This window comes from Trematomus bernacchii, unplaced genomic scaffold, assembly GCF_902827165.1.
Source record: "Trematomus bernacchii unplaced genomic scaffold, fTreBer1.1, whole genome shotgun sequence".
NCBI classification, from domain to species: domain Eukaryota; kingdom Metazoa; phylum Chordata; class Actinopteri; order Perciformes; family Nototheniidae; genus Trematomus; species Trematomus bernacchii.
In genome coordinates this window covers 73,139-99,893 of record NW_022987658.1, presented here as the reverse complement: position 1 = coordinate 99,893, position 26,755 = coordinate 73,139, and the positions used below count along the sequence as shown (strand labels likewise).

At 40.0% G+C, this 26,755-nt stretch overlaps 1 protein-coding gene across 1 annotated transcript in view; it reads right to left on the bottom strand.

Annotated features, from left to right (window-relative positions):
* cand2 (cullin-associated and neddylation-dissociated 2 (putative)) overlaps nt 1–26,015 on the bottom strand; it is a 37,416-nt gene extending 11,401 nt beyond the window's left edge. The window contains 17 exon segments of the mRNA XM_034135400.1: nt 2,593–2,733; nt 4,021–4,192; nt 4,992–5,179; nt 8,794–9,000; nt 11,035–11,256; nt 12,120–12,272; nt 13,007–13,125; nt 13,465–13,606; nt 14,152–14,441; nt 17,961–18,100; nt 19,265–19,370; nt 21,605–21,803; nt 22,890–22,947; nt 23,610–23,733; nt 24,154–24,308; nt 24,966–25,109; nt 25,948–26,015. Coding sequence (XP_033991291.1) covers nt 2,593–2,733; nt 4,021–4,192; nt 4,992–5,179; nt 8,794–9,000; nt 11,035–11,256; nt 12,120–12,272; nt 13,007–13,125; nt 13,465–13,606; nt 14,152–14,441; nt 17,961–18,100; nt 19,265–19,370; nt 21,605–21,803; nt 22,890–22,947; nt 23,610–23,733; nt 24,154–24,308; nt 24,966–25,109; nt 25,948–26,015 — 2,628 coding nt within the window.
* Nucleotides 26,016–26,755: the final 740 nt, after the last annotated feature.

Genomic DNA, 26,755 nt, shown 5'->3' with positions numbered 1-26,755 from the left:
GAGTGTATATCCTCTGTGTGTGTGAGTGTATATCCTCTGTGTGTGTGAGTGTATATCCTCTGTGTGTGTGAGTGTATATCTGTGTGTGTGAGTGTATATCCTCTGTGTGTGAGTGTATATCCTCTGTGTGTGTGAGTCTATATCCTCTGTGTGTGTGAGTGTATATCCTCTGTGTGTGTGAGTGTATATCTTCTGTGTGTGTGCATGTATATCCTCTGTGTGTGTGAGTGTATATCCTCTGTGTGTGTGAGTGTATATATTCTGTGTGTGTGCATGTATATCCTCTGTGTGTGTGTGAGTGTATATCCTCTGTGTGTGTGAGTGTATATCTTCTGTGTGTGTGCATGTATATCCTCTGTGTGTGTGAGTGTATATCCTCTGTGTGTGTGAGTGTATATCTTCTGTGTGTGTGAGTGTATATCTTCTGTGTGTGTGCATGTATATCCTCTGTGTGTGTGCATGTATATCCTCTGTGTGTGTGAGTGTATATCTTCTGTGTGTGTGCATGTATATCCTCTGTGTGTGTGAGTGTATATCCTCTGTGTGTGTGAGTGTATATCTTCTGTGTGTGTGCATGTATATCCTCTGTGTGTGTGCATGTATATCCTCTGTGTGTGTGAGTGTATATCCTCTGTGTGTGTGAGTGTATATCCTCTGTGTGTGTGCATGTATATCCTCTGTGTGTGTGAGTGTATATCCTCTGTGTGTGTGAGTGTATATCCTCTGTGTGTGTGCATGTATATCCTCTGTGTGTGTGAGTGTATATCCTCTGTGTGTGTGAGTGTATATCCTCTGTGTGTGTGCATGTATATCCTCTGTGTGTGTGCATGTATATCCTCTGTGTGTGTGCATGTATAGAGTGGCGAAGTCCCTCCCACTTACTTCCGGGGTATGGGACCTTATTCCGGAAAAGTTATGCATTGAAGTCAATGGGGAGAGAAAACTTATCTTTCGATCCCGTTTGAATTGTGCCATGAATTACACATATGATGTTTGTCAATCTTAAAAAATCATTTCCATGTCAAAAAAGTCACAGTTTGTCGTAAAACTGTTGAAATATAAGACTATGAAAAATACGTAACTAGAAAGACTACAAATCCCAGAGTCGCGTAAGTGATGTCACAATTGTTTACCTCCACCATTCAGATACCTAAGATCAGCGCAATATAGATATAATCTATCTATATGGCGCTGGCTAAGATAAGATAACTTTAACAAGATGCCTGTGTGCTTAGTACCAGGTTGTTATTATACCAGCAATGGGTCTTGCTCGTTCTTTTGCTTCCCGTCTGATGAAACGACCAGGAGTGGCTTGATCAAGTTAGCTACCTAGCTAGTAGCTAGCACGTTAGTTAGCATTACAGCCTTGTCATTTTTATTAGCCTTAACATGAAGTAACATTAAGTAACCCAAAATGTTAAACAGTAAGAGTAGTAGTCATATTTCGTGAACCCTTTGAATAGTACTGTCACCGGTGTGATCATTCTATAATACACCATTTAATTCCGGGGGAGAAATGCTAACGCTAACGTTAGCATCGGCGATCTTTTCTACTTCATGCTATCTGCACAAATGGTTGACATTAAACATTAAAACGACCAGGCAGTTCAGAGAGAATCAAAGGAAGGCAGGCTTTGCATGACATTCTTCAGGACGTGTTTCATTGTGGTGATAGTGAGGGTAGTCAATCGTTTGTTGACAAGACAGTAGTGACGGCCATCTTGGTGACGTGTGTGGTTGACCAGAGATGTAGTTCATTGAGCCTTTCACACAAACAAATGTGTTACTTCACAGTTTTACGACACATTTTAATTTTTTTGACTTGACTTTTTTTGAAATTATCTTTTAAATTGACAAACATCATATGTGTAATTCGTGGCACAATTCAAACGGGATCGAAAGATAATCTTTCTCTCTCCATTGACTTCAATGCATAACTTTTCCGAAATAAGGTCCCATGGGGCTCAACCGGAAGGGGAGGGACTTCGCCACTCTATATCCTCTGTGTGTGTGAGTGTATATCCTCTGTGTGTGTGAGTGTATATCCTCTGTGTGTGTGCATGTATATCCTCTGTGTGTGTGCATGTATATCCTCTGTGTGTGTGCATGTATATCCTCTGTGTGTGTGAGTGTATATCCTCTGTGTGTGTGAGTGTATATCCTCTGTGTGTGTGCATGTATATCCTCTGTGTGTGTGCATGTATATCCTCTGTGTGTGTGAGTGTATATCCTCTGTGTGTGTGCATGTATATCCTCTGTGTGTGTGAGTGTATATCCTCTGTGTGTGTAATGTAAACACAACAGAGTGGAGAAAGAAATGTCCCTGTTAGGGATTAATAAAGTATGTCTTCTTCTTCTTCTTCTTGACTCTAAGTGGACTGTCTGAACTATAATCCTGATTCAGTTTAAACTGTCAACAATAAATGCAGAAAAGTATGAGGGAATGACCGCGGGAAAACAAGTTTAAATGTAGATAAAATGTTGGTTTGTGTGGAGCTAGAGTAGACATGGGCACCATGTGTTTGATATTCTCAGATAAATGATTGACACTTGACTCCATTGTATTTGTGTTCTGGGAGTTGTGTGTGTTACCTCCTCATTGGTGGAAGAAATGGCCTCCAGGATGACTCCCAGCACCTCCTTCCTCCCCCCCAGGCTGCCGCTCCTCCCCACCTCCCCCAGACACAGAAGAGCCAGCACACGGGCCGACTCAGGAGAACCAGGGTTCTTCACCTGAGGAGAGGAGAGGGGAGAAGTACTCAGATATTTGACTTGAGTAAAAGTAGAAGTACTCAGATCTTGTACTTGAGTAAAAGTAGAAGTACTCAGATCTTGTACTTGAGTAAAAGTAGAAGTACTCAGATCTTGTACTTGAGTAAAAGTAGAAGTACTCAGATATTTGACTTGAGTAAAAGTAGAAGTACTCAGATCTTGTACTTGAGTAAAAGTAGAAGTACTCAGATCTTGTACTTGAGTAAAAGTAGAAGTACTCAGATCTTGTACTTGAGTAAAAGTAGAAGTACTCAGATATTTGACTTGAGTAAAAGTAGAAGTACTCAGATCTTGTACTTGAGTAAAAGTAGAAGTACTCAGATATTTGACTTGAGTAAAAGTAGAAGTACTCAGATCTTGTACTTGAGTAAAAGTAGAAGTACTCAGATCTTGTACTTGAGTAAAAGTAGAAGTACTCAGATCTTGTACTTGAGTAAAAGTAGAAGTACTCAGATATTTGACTTGAGTAAAAGTAGAAGTACTCAGATCTTGTACTTGAGTAAAAGTAGAAGTACTCGGATATTTGACTTGAGTAAAAATTGAAGTACTCAGATCTTGTACTTGAGTAAAAGTAGAAGTACTCAGATCTTGTACTTGAGTAAAAGTAGAAGTACTCAGATCTTGTACTTGAGTAAAAGTAGAAGTACTCAGATCTTGTACTTCAGTAAAAGTAGAAGTACCAGAGTGTAGGAATACTCTGTTACAGTAAAAGTCCTGCATTCAAAATGTTCCTCAAGTGAAAGTAGGAAAGTATTCTCATCCAAATATAGTGAAAGTAGCGACAGTAAAAGTAGTCATTGTGCAGATTGGTCCATTTCAGAATAATATATATGATATGTTTTATAATGATTGATCATGAAAGTGTTCTCAAAGCTGGTAAAGGTGCAGCTAGTTTGAATGACTTTGTATACTGCAGGGTAGCTTGTGGATTTACTCCAGGTGGAACTAAAGTCTGATTTAACACTTAGTCTTTAGTACTTTGTCGTTATGTTGGTGAATACAGTTTTATTCTGAGTGTCCCATCTTTGTGCGTATGTGCTTAGCTTTAATGATTAAGTAACTAAGGGTATTAAATAAATGTAGTGGAGTAAAAGTACACCATGTACCTCTGAGTTGTAGTGGAGTAGAAGAACACAGTAGCACACAATGGAAATACTCAACCAAAGCACAAGTGTGTCAACATTTTACTTAAGTACAGTACTTCAAATAAATGTACTCTGATACAGAAACAGTTGTAATCCCACCCACCTCCTGCAGGAGTCCATTCACCGTGGAGGGGGTTTCTTTGGGGCAGGAGGAGGAGAGAGCTGCCACACAGCGAGAAACAGAGAGATATGACTGTCTGTGGATCAGGGGGGAGGAAGAGGAGGAAGAGGAGGAGGGGAGGTGGAACGGATCTGTGAGAGACTTCAGCAACTGACTGAGAGGAGAGGAGGAGGAGGATGAGGAGGAAGAGGGAGAGAGAGGAGGGAGAGGAGGATTTCAGATTCAAAGGTTTAATCGTCATATCAGAATCAGAAACGGTTTTATTACCAAGTAGGACGAGAAAAAAAAGTATTATTAGAAAGTATGAAGATGTCAGGTGTCCTGTTTCTTTGAGGTTCGATTGTTGGGTTGGCTTTGGTGTTTTCTGGTTTCATGTTAGTGTGAGTATTGGTTGCAAGTCGCTGTAACACACCATCGATGTGTGAGTAAGGGCTCAAATGCTCTCTGCTCCTTTCCGTAATGCGCTACAAAAACTGCCTTAAGTGTACATGTTTGGTTTTATAATAATAGCCATGAGAAAAAACTAATAAATAAAACGTGCTTTAGTGTAAATGGTGCATTCAAAAACACAGAGAGAAGAATACATTGTTTTGTTTTTTTAAAGCAAGGAGCAAAAAATAACACTGTGCAACATGGATTTACAGAATTAAGAAGATAAATATATGCACAGAAGCTACAGTCCCACGCTCCTCTAACAACACACACACACACACACACACACACACACACACACACACACACACACACACACACACACACACACACACACACACACACACACACACACACACACACACACACACACACACACACACACACACACACACACACACACACACACACACACACACACACACACACACACACACACACACACACACACACACACACACACACACACACACACACACACACACACACACACACACACACACACACACACTCTCTGGTACCTGTAGCCCATGTTGGAGGTGTTGGACAGCACCAGCGCCTGCAGGAGGTCCAGAATGGAGGAGAGCGCTGCCCCCTGCAGGAGAGGAGAGAGAACCAGCCTGAAGACGCAGGGCAGCACCGAGAGGCTGATCCTATTGAGAGAGGAAGGGCAGGACCGAGCCATGACGCTGAGCAGGGAGACGGAGACCTAAACATCAGCAGGAGAGGACTCTTTAAAGTAGAGACACTACATACTGATATACACCTGAACATCAGCAGGAGAGGACTCTTTAAAGTAGAGACACTACCTACTGATATACACCTGAACATCAGCAGGAGAGGACTCTTTAAAGTAGAGACACTACATACTGATATACACCTGAACATCAGCAGGAGAGTACTCTTTAAAGTAGAGACACTACCTACTGATATACACCTGAACATCAGCTGAACATCCTTTAAAGAGGACTCTTTAAAGTAGAGACACTACATACTGAAATACACATTACATGTTACTGTTACAGAAGAAGAGCCGGCCCCCAGTCTGACTTGATACCGCCCCCGTGATAAATAAATGTAATTATTGTGAAGCCAGCTGCAATGGATCATTGATCCACCAGGGGGTGCAGTGGGGTTCCACACTGGAGCTCATGTGAAATCAACTTCGATACAGTAAACTGGATGTTGTGGAGATGGGAGTCGGAGGCGGGGTATCAAAAGTACAAGCTAAACTTTTATTTAGCATCTGAACACACATGTAAACAACTTCATGCCCGGGAAGCGAAGACCGGCGGAAACAGCTGGTCTGGTTCACTAAAATGTCCGTGCGGAACAATACCCCAACCCATAGATCCGTGGGTGAATAATGTCAATCACCACAATGTACAGTATGTCTGGTACTAATGTATAGCGGATCTTTGTTAGGATCCATATGTCACGGATAGGATCATAGTCTGTGCTAAATAATAAATGTAATCATTTACAAAACATCACCATGTTGTTATTTAACAAAATAATGTTGTTTAGTCGAAAAAAACGAACGAGAGGAAATGCAGCCGGCTCTCGATTTTTAATCCTAATTTAATCATCATCTTCACCACGATCATTTATGTTTATGTTCGCCGAATTGACATGAAATCACTGACAAATATGAATAAACTGTATTCAACTTCATTAAAATGTTATTAACGTGCCTAAACTCAGTAATTCACTAAAAATATTTATATTTTAATGGAGCCTTGTCAGGCAGATCAGGATCCCGACGCGTAGCGTGTTATTTTTCCCCACAATGACCAAGTCGCTGCAAATTATCCCGCTTATTACATGGCCACATTCTCAACAAAGTAACGACATGACTCCCAATATTAATTGAAATGCTTTTATGGATTTAGAAAATGTTTTTATTGATTTAAAAAAAAGTTGTATGTATTGATTTAAATTGACATGCATCCGCCAAGAAAAATAGTCCGTTGTTACCGTTTTTTAAACAGTCAGAATGAAACGGCAGCTCTCAGCTGTGTGTTTACACACCTAATGGCCCATCACCCACAGCTCTCTCCCCCCGCTGATCTTTCTTTTCCAATAGTTAAGTTAACTGTAGGTTACTCTGAGTGACAAGCTTACAGTTAGTGAAGTAACACTTTTTTTTTGTGAGTCACGACCTGGATGTTTCATTCTAACATAACGCTCCAAATATGACTGTTTCCACTCGGACTTCAATACAGCAACACCATTGTTTGGTTTCCATGGTATCGTGTCTCTTTAGTAGCGTGCACTCCTTTCCTGTAAATTACAGGTCCAGCCAGGCAAAACAGTGCACTTCTCTTTCGTTAGTTTTTAACTGAAATGATCAAATAAAGTCAAAATGTCACAGTGTTTACAAACATTGACCATACCGTTCACCAGCCCCCACCCCCCTATGTTGAGTAGGCTATACTCTTTGTTTAAAACTAATTGGCCATCGGAATGTGTGTGTCCCAACCCCCCCTGTGATATCTCTTTTCCAGCAGTCTGTAGGTTTGTGTTCGCATATTTATGCTGTCGCAGTTCCTGTTGTTTCTATCGCGCATTGCCGGTATGAAAGGGTCTGTGCCGGAAATATCAAGATAACACGGCAGGGTCCGTTACAGTTTGTTTTCATCTGATTTCAAATAAACAAAGTCTTGGCTTTCAGAATATTAAACTTGTTTCGGCAAATTTAGATGATAAATACAACTATGAAGCTAGTAACGGCATAATTACTTAAGCGGAGAACGGAGTAATTTAACGTTACAGCAGGCATAACAACAGCCGGTGTTTATTTTATTATTATATATAGTCGTTATTCATTTGTTTTAAAGCTCAATAAGGAAGATTTAAACTTTCACACACAGCTTTTTCCAGCGGTATCCATAAATCTCTTAATTTTGACCTCAAAGTGCACCAGATTGATGCATTTAACTTCAATATAAAGAAAAACATCTTCTGTTGTAACAACAATAACATTATAAATAGTAACATAGCTGAACATGACTGAGGCTTTTTAACATAGACTTTTCCAATGTCTGAGTGTAATATCTGCATTTTCTATTTTGGTTTGATAAGGACACATCCTGGGGATTGTGTTTACAAACATTGACCATACCGTTCACCATCCCCCACCCCCCTACTGTATGTTGATTTTGTTTGCCTACATGTAAATGGGTGGCATTTAGTACCCCCCTCTGAGTGAATACCTGTTGTACCTGTCCGGGTCTAAGCCCATAGGACGATGCTCTGATGTCAACCCCCCCCGTTGACAATTCACGAGCGTCTAACTCTCTCCCCCCTCCCCCGTCGCACCTTCTAACAGAGCCCCCCCACATATCAAATCCCAATTTAACCCCTGGCCTCTGGAGCTGAAATGAAAGAATTTTTAAAATGTTTACGTTTTTAGGGAAATGTTGTAATATTGCAACGTTGGCCTTAGGTGGGAGCAGAATTTCTGTATTTCTACTCACATTGTCTGAATAAATATATTGAACAACTAAGGGTTAATTTGCAGGATTGATTGCTTACTTAGCCCTATATCAGTATATAGCATGAATAATAATCACACATCACTCATATTTGTTATGAATAATCATTTATCATTTATTAAATAGTAAGTCGCTTTGGATAAAAGCGTCAGCTAAATGCAATTTATGAAAGCCTCACTCAGGATTTTTTTAACAAGTGTTTTTATTGCTCTTAGGGCATTAAAAACAAGATTTTAACTTCAGTTTTTTATATAATATCTGCATTTTCTCTTGTGAAAAACTAAGTCTTAGTTTGGCCATAGTTATTTAATATATAGCGCCATCTCCTGGTTAAATCCTGAAATTGAAAATCTGGCAACGCCCTCTTGGAAAATAGTGGGAGGGCTTAACATTCCCAGATACTGGTCTTTGGCCGGTCTTAGGCAGGTAACTGGCTGGTAGTAGGCAGGAAGCTGTATGCTGGAGTCTGAAATAAGATGCTCCATCTGTAGACACTTTTATCCAAAGCGACTTATATACTCAATACTGTGGGCAATCCCCACAGGAGCAATTTGGGGTGAAGTGTCTTGCCCAGGGACACGACGACATGCTGACTGCAGTGGGGTTTGAACCTGTGACCCACACGCCTCCCTGATCATCAGCAGGAGAGGACTCTTTAAAGTAGAGACACTACATACTGATATACACCTAAATACAGCAGAACATGTCCTTTGTGTGTGAGTGTGTGTGTGTGTGTGTGTGTGTGTGTGTGTGCGTGTGTGTGTGTGTGTGTGTGTGTGTGTGTGTGTGTGTGTGTGTGTGTGTGTCTGTGTGTGTGTGTGTGTACCTGTGATACGTGCATGTCGCTCTCATCCACCAGACCCGGCAGCTCGCTCAGGACCGGTTCCAGCGCGGCAGGTTTGATGTTTGCAGCCTGATGCATGATGATCGAGGTGAGACAGGCCAGCGTCCCGAGCTTCAGAACTCGCTCGTTCTTTCGGAGGAAAGATCCCAAAACTGAGAGCGTCTCCGGCAGGATGGAGGACAGGTCGATCTGAGAGAGGAGGAAGAAATGTTTACAGCAGGGGTGTCAAACTCAATTTCATCGCGGGTCACATTCGCATAAAGGTTGCACTCAAAGGGCCGGTTGTAACTATATAAATATTAGGGCTGTCAGTCGATTAAAATATTTAATCGCGATTAATCGCATGATAGTCCATAGTTAATCGCGATTAATCGCAAATTAATCGCACATTTTTTATCTGTTCTAAATGTACCTTAGAGGGATATCTTTCAAGTTTTTAATACTCTTATCAACATATGAGTGGACAAATATGCTTTATATGTTTGTTTATTATCATTTGAACAATGACAAATATTCTCATGAATATTAAACACAACAACCTGAACATTACAAATATTCGCCTCAATTCAACCTGGAACCTCTCTCATACAATAATACTGTGTGTGTGTGTGTGTGTGAGTGTGAGTGTGAGTGTGAGTGTGTGTGTGTGTGTGTGTGTGTGTGTGTGTGTGTGTGTGTGTGTGTGTGTGTGTGTGTGTGTGTGTGTGTGTGTGTGTGTGGAGACACTGTGATGGATCGTTGAGCTATGTGCAGCTCAAGGCATATATGCTCGAATGGGAGCTGCCTGGACGCTGCAATAATGTTGCGCTGACTTTTCGTACAATGTCCCACTGTCTGGCTACCTGCATAAAGTGCTCGGCGCAGTTGTCGGCGAAATGTCATTGAAACAGCTCCTTATATCCGTTAGCGCAGCTAGCTAGCACCAGATGCTAACAACAACACGTAGGTGTGCCTCGCTCGCGCGAGTCGCGCCACACATACACACTCCCTCCCGGTCCTCCCGATGGCCAGTCCGGGCCTGCCAGTGAGCGTGGAAGTGTGGTCTGCCACAAGCGGGCGGCAGGAGCGGGGCTGTCAGCATCAGCTTGTAGATGGTATTTTACACTCGATGCGCTCTGAAACTACGGCGGCCGAGGACAAAAAATACACATGCGTTAATCGCGTTAAAATAATTAGTGGCGTTCATTTTTTTTTGCGTTAACGCATTATTAACGCGTTAACTTGACAGCCCTAATAAATATATAATATATATATAAAATAATGTATTATATTACATTATTGCCTCTGAATTGGATTATTATCGGATAGGATAATAACTTAGTAATTGACTACGTCTGAAAGCAGAAGTCCAGGGCAAATAATTGCAAGTCTCTTCAGTGGCATGTCACAAAACGAGATGCATTGTGGGACATGTAGTTTATGGGCAACCTGCTTCTGTAACCGTATAATAAACGTATTATATTCTTTGCAAGCTCTTGCGAGGCCACATAAAATGAAATCGCGGGCCGGATTTGGCCCCCGGGCCTTGAGTTTGAGACCCCTGGTTTACAGTGAAGCCTCTACTGCAGTAAAGGTATTCACACACAGTGAAGGAAAGTCGTAAATAAAATGTTCAAATTTCAGACATATATCATCTATTCTTCAGAACATTTTGGGGGGATTTAAGGACGTTTGCTTCATATTTGGGGGGAATTTTTCACATATTCTTGGGAAAATAATTTGAGACATTTTCTGGGAATTATTCTCTTCTTTTTTGTGGCATTTTATTGCTGTTTAAACTTTGCTAATTGTAAATACTGTTGGGTAGTTAAATCTAGAGCAGTACAGGCTATTATATGAGAACATCATGTTTGTAGAATTGTCATGTGAAAACCACGTATCTGTGAAGTGAACTTTTCATGGGTTTCTCAGAAATACAGCCTGTTTTCAGCTCTGTGACGATGCCTTTTCCAGCTAATCCAAGAGGCTTTGAAATACTTTATTTAGCTTAAGTAGGAGGACATTTCTATAAAGGAACACTTCTTTCTTTAGTTTATCACAAACGTTCAAAATAATCTGGAGATGAAGGGTTTTCACTGGACAGAAAGAGGAGGAAAACTGAAATCTGTATGATATTAAACTGAAACATTGAGTGGAGAAAGTAAATAAACTTAGTGATATTCCCGTAAATGTCATTTATAAGTACATATCATTTATGAAATAAAACATGGTGTCCCACTGCACCTTTAGCAGCGAGGCGGAGACGAGGGTGAGGGTCCGGACGGCGGTCAGTCTCGTGATCTCGTTCTTCAACCTCTCCAGGAAGATGGCCAGAACACCTTGAAGCTCCGCCCCCAGGTGGTCGCCCAGGTGACACACCATGTGACCCATACAGGAAATAGCCCTCTCTTTCACTTCCTGGTCGATGTCTGTGGCCTTCAGCCTCTTCAAGGTTACGGAAAACACCTCGGAGGAACAAAAAAACAAACACATTTAGATTTGTTTTCATAGATTACCAACAGATGGGTTGTTGACGAACTCTGAAGCTGGGCTATGATTTTTTTTTTCGAGATTCCAGATACTTTAATATGTTGGCAAAGAACCACCAGTCGATTATGTCTAATTTTCCATTTCATTAAAGTTAATGCAAAAATCGCTGCATCAAAAACATCAGAATAACTTGCAGTTCTCAAAAGAAAGTCACAAAAAGAAGTCTGAAAAACGAATATGGAGCTACAGATTGCTAGAAGATGCAGACAATGTGGTGTCTTTAAAGATCTATATCACAGAAATCGCAGTACTTCAGTTTTCAACATTTAAAATACCTCTCTTAAAGCTTCAGTTTATAACAGATATTTATTTATCAGCTACAAAGGCAACAGACCCAGGAACAGCTCGAACTGCAGGCAGCCGAGAGTCAGATTGATTATTGCTCAGGCGTCATCTCTACTGTGGTGAATTGTCGGAAACATAACAACACATTGTGCATGTAGTTATCCCAATATTTATAAAAGATCTTACAAGATTTGAGCTCCAAATAAAGCAGCATGTTGCAGTGCTTTCTGCCTTTTTTCTCCTCTTTCAACCAAGAAGCCCTGTACCGCCCGCACCTCTGGAAAAACGCTTAATAATTCAGTCGTAGATACCACATCACACATATCCTCACATCACTGTAGAACACAGAGTAGTGTTCAGGCTACCGTTTGTTACTCACAAGGCCCTACATGGCTGTGCCCCTTCATGCATCTCAGACCTCTTACATCCCACTCAGATCAGTCGACCACAGGCTCTTATTTTATACCCTGCTCCCTCTGTAAACCCCTCCTCACCTCTCTGACGAAGGGTTTGGGGTCGAATCCCCCCCCTGCTGAGGGTCCTTGAGGCCTCATCACTCTCACCAGCTGCAGGACCACCAGCAGAGCCTCTGAGGTGATCTTATAGAAGGAGTCCTCCACACAGGAGACCACCGGGGGGAGCAGCACCTGCAGGGGGACGAGCACATCTAATCAAATCTAATCAATTCAAATCAAACTTTATTTGTATAGCCCAATATCACAAAACCAAGTTTGTCTCAGTGGGCTTTACAAAAACAAACAATAACATTGTATGTGATGGTAGAGCAAAATGAGAAGACAAGATAGTGTGTGGAGTACAAATAGAAATAAAACAAAATAAAATAAGATACAACAAAAGACAATGAAAATACTTATTGGTAGCTGAACGCTCTGACTCCTGATCTTGTTTAGCGGACTCTGGGCACCAGATCGTGAGCGCATTAGGAGGTGGAAACGAGATGGATTAGGATACACTGTGCTTCTGACCAGCGTTAGAAGTGTGGTGCTCAGACACCGAGAAACGTTTTGTTTTTACCAAGCATTCATTGAGAGCCTTATTTGTTTTTCTTGTATCTGCTGGTTCCATAGCCTGACACTGAAAGACAGGAACAGCCTGAACAACGTGTTAAAACCTGCTCTAAGGTATCGGAGTGAAACAGAGACACTCCTTTTCTAACCAGCCTCTCCAGGTCGTGAATTGAATCTGTTGCCATCAGGGCGTTGATATGCTCTACCTGCTCTTAAGACTCATCTCTTTTCTAAATCATTCATCCCCTCTGCACTCAAACTTTGAAAATCTTGATAGGTTTTTTAACTTGATTATTTATTCACTTATTGATTGATTGATTGATTGATTGATTGATTGAAGATGTTTAAAGGACCTGCATGTGTGGCTGAAAGGCTTCAGGAGGGTGGGAGAGGAGGAGAACATGGAGGAAGGAGAGAGCATCGATCCTCATGGTGGAGGAGGAGGACCTGTCTGTGAGGGAGAAGACGATACCTGAGGAGGAGAGGGAGGAAGAGGAGGAGAGGGAGGAAGGAGGAGGAGGAAAAAGAAGGGAGAAAGTGAGAAGGTTGAATTTAATCAAAAGACGTATAGATGTTAGTAGGGATGAGGTAGAAATAAAAAGATAAGGGCAGTGTAAAATGAAGAGTGTATGTGTGTGTGTGTGTGTGTGTGTGTGTGTGTGTGTGTGTGTGTGTTTGTGTGTGTGTGTGTGTGTGTGTGTGTGTGTGTGTGTGTGTGTGTGTGTGTGTGTGTGTGTGTGTGTGTGTGTGTGTGTGTGTGTGTTTGTGTGTGTGTGTGTGTGTGTGTGTGTGTGTGTGTGTGTGTGTGTACCTGGTATCAGAGCAGGGATGTGCGTCTCCAGAGCTCCAGGAGCAGTGTGACTCAGCTCAGAGAGCAGGGAGAAGCAGCCCTGCCTGGATCTGATGCTCTTCTCCTTCAGCTGCCTGTGCAGAGCCTTCACTATAAGAGGCACCTGGACACACACACACACACACACACACACACACACACACACACACACACACACACACACACACACACACACACACACACACACACACACACACACACACACACACACACACACACACACACACACACACACCACACACACACACACACACACACACACACACACACACACACACATGAGTCGGTTTTAACACATACAATCGGTGTTGTCTAAAGTAAAAATTATAATATTATATAAAGGCACAGCACCCGCCCCAAAGGATGATATAATGCATAAAAACAATACTTATTTAAATGTGTGTGCTGTGCATTTAAATGAACAATCTGCACACCTGTTTTTGTCTTTGACACTGTATGTGTCTGTGTGTGTATGTCTGAGAGTCTGAGAGTCTGTTCTAACACATACAATCGGTGTTCTCTAAAGTAAGAATTCACTAAGACGTACAGACCTCAGCTCCCGCAGGAAACCACAACATTTGGGTTTTGGGATATATCTGAGACCCATAATATATTCCTAAAATAGCATGATAGGAGATCTTTAAACACCTGTGTCTTCAGCAGTGTGAGGGCCGGCTCCTCCCCCCCGGGCCTCATGTTTCCCTGCAGGCTGGTTCCCCCTCGGGTCTGTCTGAGCAGCGAGGAGAAGGCGCTGAACACGTCCGCCCTCACGTTCTCCTCGCGCTCCTTGAAGCGGGCCAGCAGGGCGGGGCAGACAGAGGAGAAGAAGCTCAGCAGGAGGTCCCGCCGCGTCGCGATCAGAGACTCCAGACACTTGATGGAGGAGCGACGCACCTTCCAGCTCATATCGTCATCGTCACTGTACTCATCGTCTGACTCTGGAGAATAGAGGAGAGATGGTTATTTTATTCTTTTTTAGAACTTTTTATTTATTCCACAAATATATATCATACATGGAGATGTAAATATAAATCACACCCGCCTCAGTTGACAGTCCACTCAAATCTACAAGTTATTGCTCACAAACATACATTACCCCTTTCCTTCTAAGTCTTGGCAAATTATACATAAATACAGACATTCATTTAAATTCTCTGACCTTCCCCTGGGTAGCCGGTACAGACAGGTATGCTTACAAATAGACGGTTATTTTTCAATGGACTCAGACAGAACATCTTTAATAACTAGAGAATGCAATTCCTGAAGAAATTGCTAGTGGGAATGCTTTATGCTGAAAATCTGACGCTAAACTGCTATGCTGAAATGTAATGCGTAAGAAGAAAGTGAAGAATTTAGATTGAAATGATACATGAACACTGGGGGCTTGAATGTGTGATGAGTGAAGAAAAGAAAGTAAAAAGGCTTGGAAAAGCAGCAGAATATTTGAAATGCAAACTTTTGAACTAACTTGATGGCGAATGATCTGTCGCCATGCCAACGGCATTTGATGACATCCCATATTATGCTTAGATGCGTTGATGGCTGTGTTACCAAACCTGTGAAGTTTTGGGCCATTTGGAGCATTTTCACTGAAGTTATGGGAAAACCGTGTTTCATGGCGGGCATTGTGTTGCCATGGCAACGGCATGTCCCGTAGATGTCTTCACGGCTGGACTGTTAGCACACATGTGAAGTTTGAGCACTTTTTGAACATTTTCATAGGAGTTATAGCGACATCATCTTTTATGGCGAGAGATGCGTTTCCATGGAAACGGCATATGGTGAGATCTCAGATTTGGCGTAGAGCTGTTGAGGCATGGACCGGTGATATACAAGTGAAGATTGGCGGACGATCGGACCGTGTCCATTGGACTTACAGCGACATCGTGCTTCATGGCGAGTGGTCTGTCGCCATGGCAACGGAATTTGAAGAAATCTCAAAACAGTCTCGTAGATGTCTTCACGGCTGGACTGTTAGCACACATGTGAAGTTTGAGCACTTTTTGAACATTTTCATAGGAGTTATAGCGACATCGTGTTTTATGGCGAGGGATGCGTTTCCATGGAAACGGCATATGGTGAGATCTCAGATTTGGCGTAGAGCTGTTGAGGCATGGACCAGAGAGAGAGAGAGAGAGAGGGAGAGGGAGAGGGAGAGGGAGAGAGAGAGAGAGAGAGAGAGAGAGAGAGAGAGAGAGAGAGGAGAGAGAGAGAGAGGAGAGAGAGAGAGAGAGAGAGAGAGAGAGAAATGAACAGTTAGAACTGACTGCTGTCAGTTGGAGTGATGACATCATCGTGTTCCATAACACAGGTGTTTATAGTTGAGCTAACGAGCTATGAAAAGATCAAAGGTTTCATTGTTCTCAATGAGAGATGAACCTCTTACATGTGAACGTTTTGTGGAAGAACGATAACAGATATCTGTGAAATTTCAAAACGTGAAGCATGTCAAGGAAGTTGAGTATCTGAAGTGTAATCTTTGTGTACTTTCGGGTTAATAATGTGGCCTTTTTGGCAGTTTAAGAAAGGTGTGCGGCTGCTGCTGTGAGGAAATATCTGCCTGAAATTACAATGGGCTTTAATGGAGACATGTTGAACGTTTTTGTCACTTCATGCCCTCAAGAGGCATTTTGTTTAATTATTTTTGCTTAATTATTTGTCATTTTTCAAGCTACGAGATGTTTTCCTACGTTTCTCATGAAAAATTATGTCTCAGGAATGTAGGGTTTGGGAATTATGGCAGTTTTAAAAAAAAATATGAAGGGAAATTTCAAGATTTCCTACCCTCTAGCTGTGACATCACGCACTCTAACTTAACGAGCTGTGCAATGTTAAAGTTCAAATGTTAAAAATGTGATGTATTATGGGATGTATCTCTGGAATTATGAAAGTTATGAATGACAAAAGTAATAGCGCCCGATTCCCGACCGAGCTGAACGTTTTGATGTTTGAACGGAGTTTCTGCGATGTTGAATGTGGGAGGAGAAGACGGACAAAATAACTGGATGGAATAATAAACTTTTTGTCCGTAGCATAACATATAGTTGGAATGCTGTATCAGCATTCCCACTAAATAATAATAATAATAATAAATGGAATTTATAAAGCGCCTTTCAAGGGACCCAAGGTCGCTGTACATGGTGGACAGACAAAACAAAACAGACAAAGAGGAGCAAACTAAAATAAAATAAAATAAAGGAAGCCGGGGGACCAGGAAAGGACTAGGGTCCGAAGGCCAGGGTGAACAGGTGTGTTTTCAGTGCAGATTTGAAGATGTCCAGGGAGGCAGCGTTCCGGATCTCGGCAGGAAGTACATTCCAGAGGGTGGGGGCCGCAACACTGAACGCCCTGTCACCCACAGTACGAAGGCGTGAGCGGGGGATGGAGAGCAGGCCCGTGTCTGAGGACCGCAGACTCCGAGAGGGGGTGTAGGGATGTAGGAGGTCTGTTAAGTACTGGGGGGCGAGGGTATGGAAGGACTTGTACGTGAGGAGGAGTGTTTTGTAGTGAATCCGGGACTTGACCGGCAGCCGGTGGAGGTGGATGAGGGTGGGGGTGATGTGTTGCCATGGCTTAGTGCTGGTGAGAAGCCTCGTGGCAGAGTTCTGGACATATTGGAGTCTTGCCAGGGTTTTGCTGGGAACCCCGGACAGGATCTTTACTGTGTTTCCATCACTTATCATTGGCGAGGACCTTTATATATACAGTCTATGGCGAGAACTCAAATAATATAAAGTATATCAAGATATGTTTGACCAATTACCTTGATTTCTATACAGAGATAATATTGTAGGGTTCTGACTCTTGAGTCCAGAGAAGAGGTTATTTTTAATGGATTCATCTTTTCTCTCATTGTGTTTACATCACTTCTCATTGGCCTAGGAGATTCAATTACATTTTCTATCTCAATCAATCTGAACAGACCCACAAAACAATGCATTATGGGTTTTTGTATTGTACATTATTAGATACAGACATGAGACTTTCTCTTTAAGATCCAAATACCTGAAAATTAGGACTAACACTGACTGAAAGGCAGTGCTGGAAGTTCTCTACTTTCATCCACATTTGTGGAACTTTATTTGAGTATTTTTCAGATTACAAGTTACTAAGTAAAGTAAATAAGGTAACAATTGATTTTCTAACAAATCATTCAAACTGAGTCCTCAGTCAAATATAACCTCAAGACACGACTGAACACGGATTACTGTCAAACTTGTATTAAAAGTTATCAAAATAAAAACAAATTAATATAATATTTTGCTTATAAGCTCTTTACTGAAAATATTGTACTGATGTTAGTCTTTTGTAATCATACATGTATATATGGTAAGTACATTAAATATTCTTTCATCAGTTAAATGCAACATACTTATAAATCGAGAAACAGTTTTTATTTAAGTTTTAGTAATACCCAGCAGTATTTGAATCAGCACAAAACATAAATTAATACACACCTTCCTCCAGCCCTTCCTCCACGTCCATGCTGTCTTCCTCCTCCTCTTCATCGTCATAGTTGTAGTTCGGGTCAAAGGTCATGAACTTAAGGCAAAGCTTTGTCACCGTGGCAACATGTGGGGACATCTCCTTTGGACAGCTGTCAATCAACGGAAACAACAACATGAAGGTGTCTGTGTGTGCGTGTGAGTGTGTGTGTGTGTGTGTGTGTGTGTGTGTGTGTGTGTGTGTGTGCGTGTGAGTGTGTGTGTGTGTGTGTGTGTGTGTGTGTGTGTGTGTGTGTGTGTGTGTGTGTGTGTGTGTGTGTGTGTGTGTGTGTGTGTGTGTGTGTGTACCTGAGTGATTCTATAATTTAGGGTGCATTTCACATCAACAAAACAGTACAAAGAAAGTGTTCTTTCTCAATAGAACAATCAGTGGTTCAAGTTAGTATATTCCTCAGTGTAACATATCCACTGGTTGCAAAGCTTAAACATTTTTTTATTTTATTTTATATAAATGTAATAACTGTTACTACAGTTATTACAGTACTGGGTAACTTAGTTGACAGGTAACCTAGTTGACAATTTCCCTATTTTGACCCATCATTTCAATGGTAGGCCTTGCTTGGATGACCACATGTCATTTTCTTGAACAGGTTAACATCACATTTGAACATATAATTGAATTAAAATCATTAAACAATTGTAAACCATAACAATGTACGTAACATTGTTGATGGTCAATGAATATACTCATTGACAATGTGCTATTATACATAAAATATTGTAAAAAATTAGAGGACAATCACCACAGTGTGTTCAAAATGTCTGCCAAAGAGGAACATGGCATCATGTGATGCTGGTGACATGGTATTGGGACAAACCATTTTTGAGTTAAAGGGGGGAGTTCTGTTAGTAACATAGTTGACAGAACTTTTGCGGACATTCATATATTAAGATATTTAAATTATTTAAAGGAGGAAATCAATTAAAAAGATGTTATTATTCTTTAATATTTAGACTTTTGAAATAAATGAATACTTTTTTTTTATTTACTTTAATGGTTTTTATTCATTATTTTGAAACCAAGACACCCTCAACTGAAAAACGGACAGAGCAAAAACTGACAATTTAAGAACATCATGACACATTTCAAGCTAAATAAAGCATAGGATGCACATAATGTTTGTGTGATATTATAACATGCTTTCCAATAATAGGCAAAATATGATATTTTTGAAGAAAATAGTTGGAATAATTATAATTATCATCAATGGACATCAATGGACATGGAATGTACCCTAAATTGTAGAATCACTCACCTGCGTATAAAGGCTTCAAAGGCCTGGAAACAGTACTCTCTCAGCTCGTCGTCCTCCACGTCCGTGAACTTCAACACCATCGGGATTAACTTTTCTAAATGTTCACCTACACACACACACACACACACACACACACACACACACACACACACACACACACACACACACACACACACACACACACACACACACACACACACACACACACACACACACACACACACACACACACACACACACACACACACACACACACACACACACACACACACACACACACACACACACACACACACAAAAGATGATAACTTAGCCGTGTGATTGAAAAAGATACTTTAAAATCATTATGCAAAAGCGTTCTGTACTTTAGACTACTGAGTCATTATTGAGAAATGTCTCATTATGATAATTTTGAGAAGCTAAACACAGGGTTCTTACACCTTTTCCAAAGTCAAATTCAAGCACTTTTCAAGCATTTTCAAGGTGCATTTTCATGCTTTTCAAGCATCTTACAGCTGTTGTAAATTACATATTTATATACACATACTTATACTCAAATGATTATTTCCCTACCTCACATTAAATCAGATGTTCTTTATGCTATAAACAACCAAATGTGTGTTTCATAATAGCATTCTACATGAGGATGAAAAATTAAAAATGTTAGAAAAGAAAACTAAGTTTAATATTTCAAAATGAGTGACCCATCTGGACGTAGACTGGGCATCCCATATAACCTGGCTGAGCCAATATAAAACAATCAGCCAAATAACTTTTCAATATAGTATTGATTACTATTTTTGAGGTACTTTTAGGTTGGCAGTAAACACAAGTCAGAGGTAAATGGTGTACTTTGACTCCACTACATGTATTTAATACCTTTAGTTACTTTACAGATGTGGATGAATGATGTGAAATATAATCAAGTGTTAAATCAGACTTTAGTTCCACCTGGAGTAAATCCACAAGCTACCCTGCAGTATACAAAGTCATTCAAACTAGCTGCACCTTTACCAGCTTTGAGAACACTTTCATGATCAATCATTATAAAACATATCATATACAATTATTAGGGATGCTCCGATCGCCAATTTTGGAGCCGATCGCCGGAATCAGTATCGGCCGATACCGATATCGCTCTCTTTTCCTCTCCCCCCTCTCTCTCTCTCCTGACAGCCCATCAGTATCTCCTGCAGCTCACTGATCCAGTAATGAGTGACCCGACAGTGAAGAATAAATATATTTATAACTAGTTTAGCTTGTTCCAGAGGTAGATCAAATAGCTAAGTGTGTTAGGTCTAACTCTTAATGTGTGTTCTGCTCCGCTCACCGGTCCGTCACAGCGGGTGGAGCTGCAGAATTTCTGCTTCACACACACGTTGCATACCGCTATTTTATTGTCATTTTCGGACACTTAAAATACTGCCAGACTAGTGAAGCCATTTTGGCGAGCTTGTTTTGCCGCACAGAGAAAAGTGTCATGTATTTTACATGCAACGATAGCCTAATCTAAAATTCTCTACGATGGCGTACCTTTCGTGTGGTGTGTGGCTCGTCAGCGCAGACTCTCGCATCGTTATTGTTGCACACTTTGCAGGAGGCTACTCTTGGGCTTCGCTTGACCCTCGTCTTAGCCATGGCTTGTATTTGTCTTCTGCTAGCCAGCGCTCGTTGAAACGGCAACCTCCTGGCATACTGTCATCTATCACTCTCATCAGAATGCCCAGGTCACACACGTAACAAAAACACTTGCCGGTCACGCGCATTGCGCGGGAAGGCCGGAGCGGAGCTGTTTTATGTAAAAGCGAAGCAATTAAGCGCGCTCCGACTTCTTTATTTTCTTTTAATCTAAAAAGCGAAGTAAAGCATTTACAATTTCAAGCACTTTATCCCAAATTCAAGCACCATTCCCAAAATTCAAGCACTTTTCAAACCTTGAAAACACCTCGTACAATTTCAAGCATTTTCAAGGATTTCCAGCACCGTACGAACCCTGTAAACAATTATTTTTAGATATCTAATCATTATTTTAGCATATTAACTCATTCATTTAAGATACTAAGTCATTATTTCTTAGATATTAAGTCACTATTTTAAGATACTGTGTCATTAGGTTTGAGGTATTTCATCATTACCAAGATACCATGTCATTATTTTGAGATAATAACTCATTGTTTAAACTTTTCTAATTGAAATGACCAGAATATTCTCTTTGTCTTTCATCACAAGGCAACAAATCTAAATGTCTTCATTTTATTTGTGTTTTCATTTTAACAGTTCCTCAGTCAGGAAACCAATGTCTTAAATCTAGTATCACGTGAGTGTGGCAGCAGATCTCACCGACTCGATGGCCGCCCTGACGACTGACGGTTGCTAGGCACTGGATGTACGTCCTCGCCATGGAAACGGGCGGGGCCTTTGCGAGCTCATTGGTCAGGTGTTCAGTCAGCTGGGAGAAGAGGGCGGGGCTACAGCAGGGAACCAGGTGACCCAGAGCCAAGATGGAGCGCTTCCTCACCGCCATCCTGGAGCTGGTCAGCTGACGGAGGGATGGATGGATATTAGGTTTATCTGAAGGGTGTCTATTTGAACTCACAACCAATATGCAACGTGGGTAGGCAGTTCATTAAAACATCACTATTTTGAGATGCTTACTCTTTGTTTTCAGATACTAAACTTTATTTTTGTACATTCCCAAAGATATTGAAGTGACTGTTATTTTGTATATATTGATTGTTGTGCTTTTATCTTAAAGTGGACCTATCATGCTATATTATAATAATATAGTGTAGGGCCATACCTATATAAGGCATATTTATACTTTTTTTTTTTCAAAATACCAAACAGATCATGCATTTTAGCCATGCCTCATTTCGCTCAATTTGCACTTTTTTACCCCTGTTTTTGCAAGGGCAGATTCAGTGAGAACAGCACCACCTACAGGCCTGGCATATGTACTACAGCGTCTCCAGCACTTTCGAACGGCAATGGCCGTGGCTGTCTCCTCCTGATTGGTGGAGTTGGCCCAATAGCCGTAGCGCCACCGTCCTGACGTCAGGACAGTGTTCAAATCTGGATCAGTTTTTATCAGATCCGTTGCAGCCCCTTTTTTAGAGATTTGGGTATGGAGGAAAATAGAGAGGGTTGTGTTTTCTGACACTTGGTGAGTTCCCTGGAACACCGGGGACACATATTCATGTAGAAAAGACGTACAAAAGTGCATTTTGCATGATAGGTCCCCTTTAATGTGTGCATATGTATAAATGTGTCTGTTGATTGTGTATATATAGGATATACATATTTTATAAATATTTTTATATATCTTTGTTATAGTATTCTGTATTGTGGGAAACGGTATTTCGATCTCTCTGTCTGTACACACAAACTGAAAGATTGACAATAAAGTTGACTTTGACTTTTTTCCTTATCCTAATGACTTTATTGCATGGCTAGGTTTTCATTTCATTATAATATAACTTAATTAACTATGATTGATACAAATAAATACAATAAAATAACATATAATAATATGATCAAAAAAACTATTATTGCTACTAATATTCTGATTTGATCATATATCATTTGATATGATATTCCCTCTTGTCTTTTGTTATATATGTGTTACCTGAGGGAGCAGACTGGAGAGCAGAGCGCTGTGGAAACTGACCAGAGCACCGCTCAGCCTGTGAAAGACAAATGAAATCATTAAAACAACAACAATCAATAATGAATGAGTCAATGAACACAAAGATAATGCTGGTGTTCAGTATAATGTGAACATTCATCATATATTAACAATTGAGCAATTTAAATGAGCTAATTATAAGAGACAAACAGCTGAGATATTTCGATCTTAACCAAAGCGGCTTGAAATGTTTTATAATGTTTTGTGGTTACTGTCGTGACAAACTATCATATAATCATTTAAAACATATAGACTTATACTCTGGTTGCCTTTTACTCTGTTAAATTGTATGTTTAGTCTTGTATGTGTTTAACAGAGACATATGTTAAGGATTTACATTTCTGGAGGGCAAAGGGAAATGTAAAAGGGGAATATGCAATTGGTTAAGGACGAGGGGGTTTTATGGTTTAATGGTGGGGATGTTTAGATGATGCCTGAGAGAATTTAAGGCCCAGACCAGTTGGATTTTCTCTCTACTATATAATGTGCCTGTAAGCTGTGTTCTGAACTTCTCTATCCTCTGAGGATGACGTAGCTCTGTTCCAACATTTGGGATCGGTTTCACTTTTATTTTGACTTTCTTTATTACTTTATTAAATATAACAAAAGACAAACTTTCTCCATGAATCATTTCCTCTTAAGAACTTCCTCCACAGTTACCTTCCCAACATGTCTGACAGGATGTCCAGAGCCTCTAACTGAACGGAGACGTCTTCCTGTTTCCCCATCGCTCCGATCAGCTGGGAGGTGATCTTCTTACACACACCCACTGTCAGCGTCAAACCTGGGAACACACACACACACACACACACACACACACACACACACACACACACACACACACACACACACACACACACACACACACACACACACACACACACACACACACACACACACACGTTATTGTATACAATAACCAAACAACAAGTCTATTTTATAGTTTTTTTATCCCCTTCAATAAATACAGAAATCAAACTTTATTTGATACTAGATTATGATCAAATAAATGGCAAATTAAGATCATTAGAAACCACCAGACTCAGAGACAGTGTCATCCCACAGGCCATAAGACTGTAACATGACATAACTACACTGTAGCTATGCACACATGACAATAAAAGCCTTGAAACTTGAGAAGACGCTTGTCTCATTATCTAAAATAAGAATATATATATATTTCTGTGAGTATTTAACCTCTGACCTGTGGAAGTCAGCGGCAGCTCAGCGATCACCGTCTTCAGCCCCATGCTGGAAATGTCTCTGAGCGGCTCTTTGTCCGACATCATGTTGGAACAGAGCGTGTCCACCATCACCTCCACCTGAGGCTCCTTCACTTTGCTCACCAGAGGGGCCAGGCTGAAACACACCCACATAATACTGTAATCGTTATCTATATTTTTTCAGATTTTGCAATTTTTACTTTACTCCGAATTTCAATTTTTCTAAGATTTTTAAAATGTTCTCAGAATTGTGATTTATTTCAGATTTATTTTTTCAGATGTTCCAAAAATTTTCAACTTTTTCTCTGATTTTCAACTTTTTTAGATTTCCAACTTTTTCTTAGATTTTTTACTTTTTCTACGAATTTTTATTTTTTCAGAATTTCGGCTTTTCCCAGAATTTCCATTCCGTCAGAATTGTGAATTTATTTAGAATTTTGACTATTTTCAGAATTTCTACTTTCTCTCAGAATTTTCGCTATTTTCAGAATTTCTACTTTCTCTCAGAATTTTTCCCTATTTTCAGAATTCCAACTTTTTCCAATTTTCTTTTTTTTCAGAACTGTGACGTTTTCTCAGAATAAAAAAATATATATAATTTAGGATTTTTGGGGGATTTAAAAAAAAAGATTATTCTCGGAATTTCCATTTATTCTGAATTTTGACTTTACTCAGAATTTTTTTAAAGATTTTCCAAATGTTCTCAGAATTATGATTTGTTTGAAACCAGAAGTTAGCGAGTATAAACCGGTCTACATGGTGGGAACAGTGTTTACGTCCTCTGTGTTTTTACCATTTCACTGCCAGGTTCTGCACCTCCCCGTTCTTGTCCTCCAGCAGTTTGAGCAGCATCGTCACCACTTTCCTCTCACTGTCTTCATCCAGCTTTATGCTGTCCTTCTGAAGCTCAAGCATCAGGTCATTGGTGGCCATGAACCTGGAGACACACACACACACACACACACACACACACACACACACACACACACACAAAGAGTATGAAGATGCATACACAAAATGACCTGTCTTAATGATTATGAACTACTTAAAATGTCAGATTTTATGTCGTTATGAGACCATATTCATCAACACATAGGCAGCAAAGAAAGACTTACTCATCAATATTTAATAGGAGAAGTTTAATTGATGTGTTGTCATGTTGTTGTTGACGCTTATCATTCTGAAATGTTTCTACATAATGAGTAGTTCTAGTTTTTGGTACTTTTTCGGGGGGAGAGGCAAAGTATAAGTTCATATTGAAAATGACTATTGACTTTTTGACCGATTTTGAATGCAGGACTTTTACTAATAATGGACTATTTCTACCAATTTACATCTCAACACACATTGACACACTTCTAATAATATTAGTTAACTTTATTTGTGATTACAGGTGTCTATCTTGTGAAAAACAAAACACTTTAATTCAATACAAAATTATAAAAGTACAATGAGAACTTATTTGTGATTGAGCTAACTCATCTCAACACACATTTCACATATTGGTATTTTTTTATTATTAGTTATTACCTACTACACATTCAGTATGATTACACAAATGAGGACTTTTTAGGACTTCAAGCTAACTTATAAACACATTGAGCTACTTTTTAAATAAGTTATAAGTTAGTAAACTACCAGTGTTATTTACTTTTGTCTCTCTTAAAAAAGCCATATTACATGTTAAAAATGAGATAAAATGACAGACTCATAATGAGCCAGGACTGAAAAGTGTCATCTCACTGTCACACACACACATTTTAACTCTGTCTTACCTAAAGTCTTTGTCAGTGGATGTCATTTTCTCCAGCAGGTTGGAGATATAGTAGGAAACGCTGGACATCCTGGAACTTTGTCAGCTGTCAGCGGCTGTATGAGAACTTATTGTCCGTGGAAAGTGAGCAAACTGGTGCAACAGATTTGAGATTTAACCCGACAACATGGCGAGGAGTGGAGGGGACAGAGTGAAGTAACACCGGGGGGAACCTGACACTTTAGGATAAAAATAGATCTAAGAAGAATACTATTTGAGGTTTATGGAGCCATCTGGTGGATAAACAGAGCCCTGCCAATTAGCTGTAGTTAAAAGGGTAGATTTACGCATAGAAAACGCATTTTATACGTTATTTTTGACAGTTTATAATTGCGTAAATATTCAGACAATCTGGATTACCCTTCTTCCTCTTTGCTTAATATGTAAATGTTTTGTTATTTTGTAAAAAGCATTGGTAAGTTGGTATTTATTTAACATTTGTAATGCTTTATTTCAATTTTTATTTGTATACTTTGTCTTTCTTTTACTATTTTATTCTTATTCTTTATTTAAAAAACCATATATGTATATTGAATATTATATACACACAAAACATTGACATCATCAGGGTTTAAAAAAAAAAAAGTATAGATTATGTGTATCACAAATGTATATATATAGAACAAATATTTTAGAAAACACCCAAAATCAGACCAAAAGATTTTAGAGTACAAACAGTGAAAGAATAAATGACAGATGTAATGTTTATTTGTATACATATAATATCGTTAACCTCTGTTATGCTGTTATGCGGAACCTTTCTTCGGCGG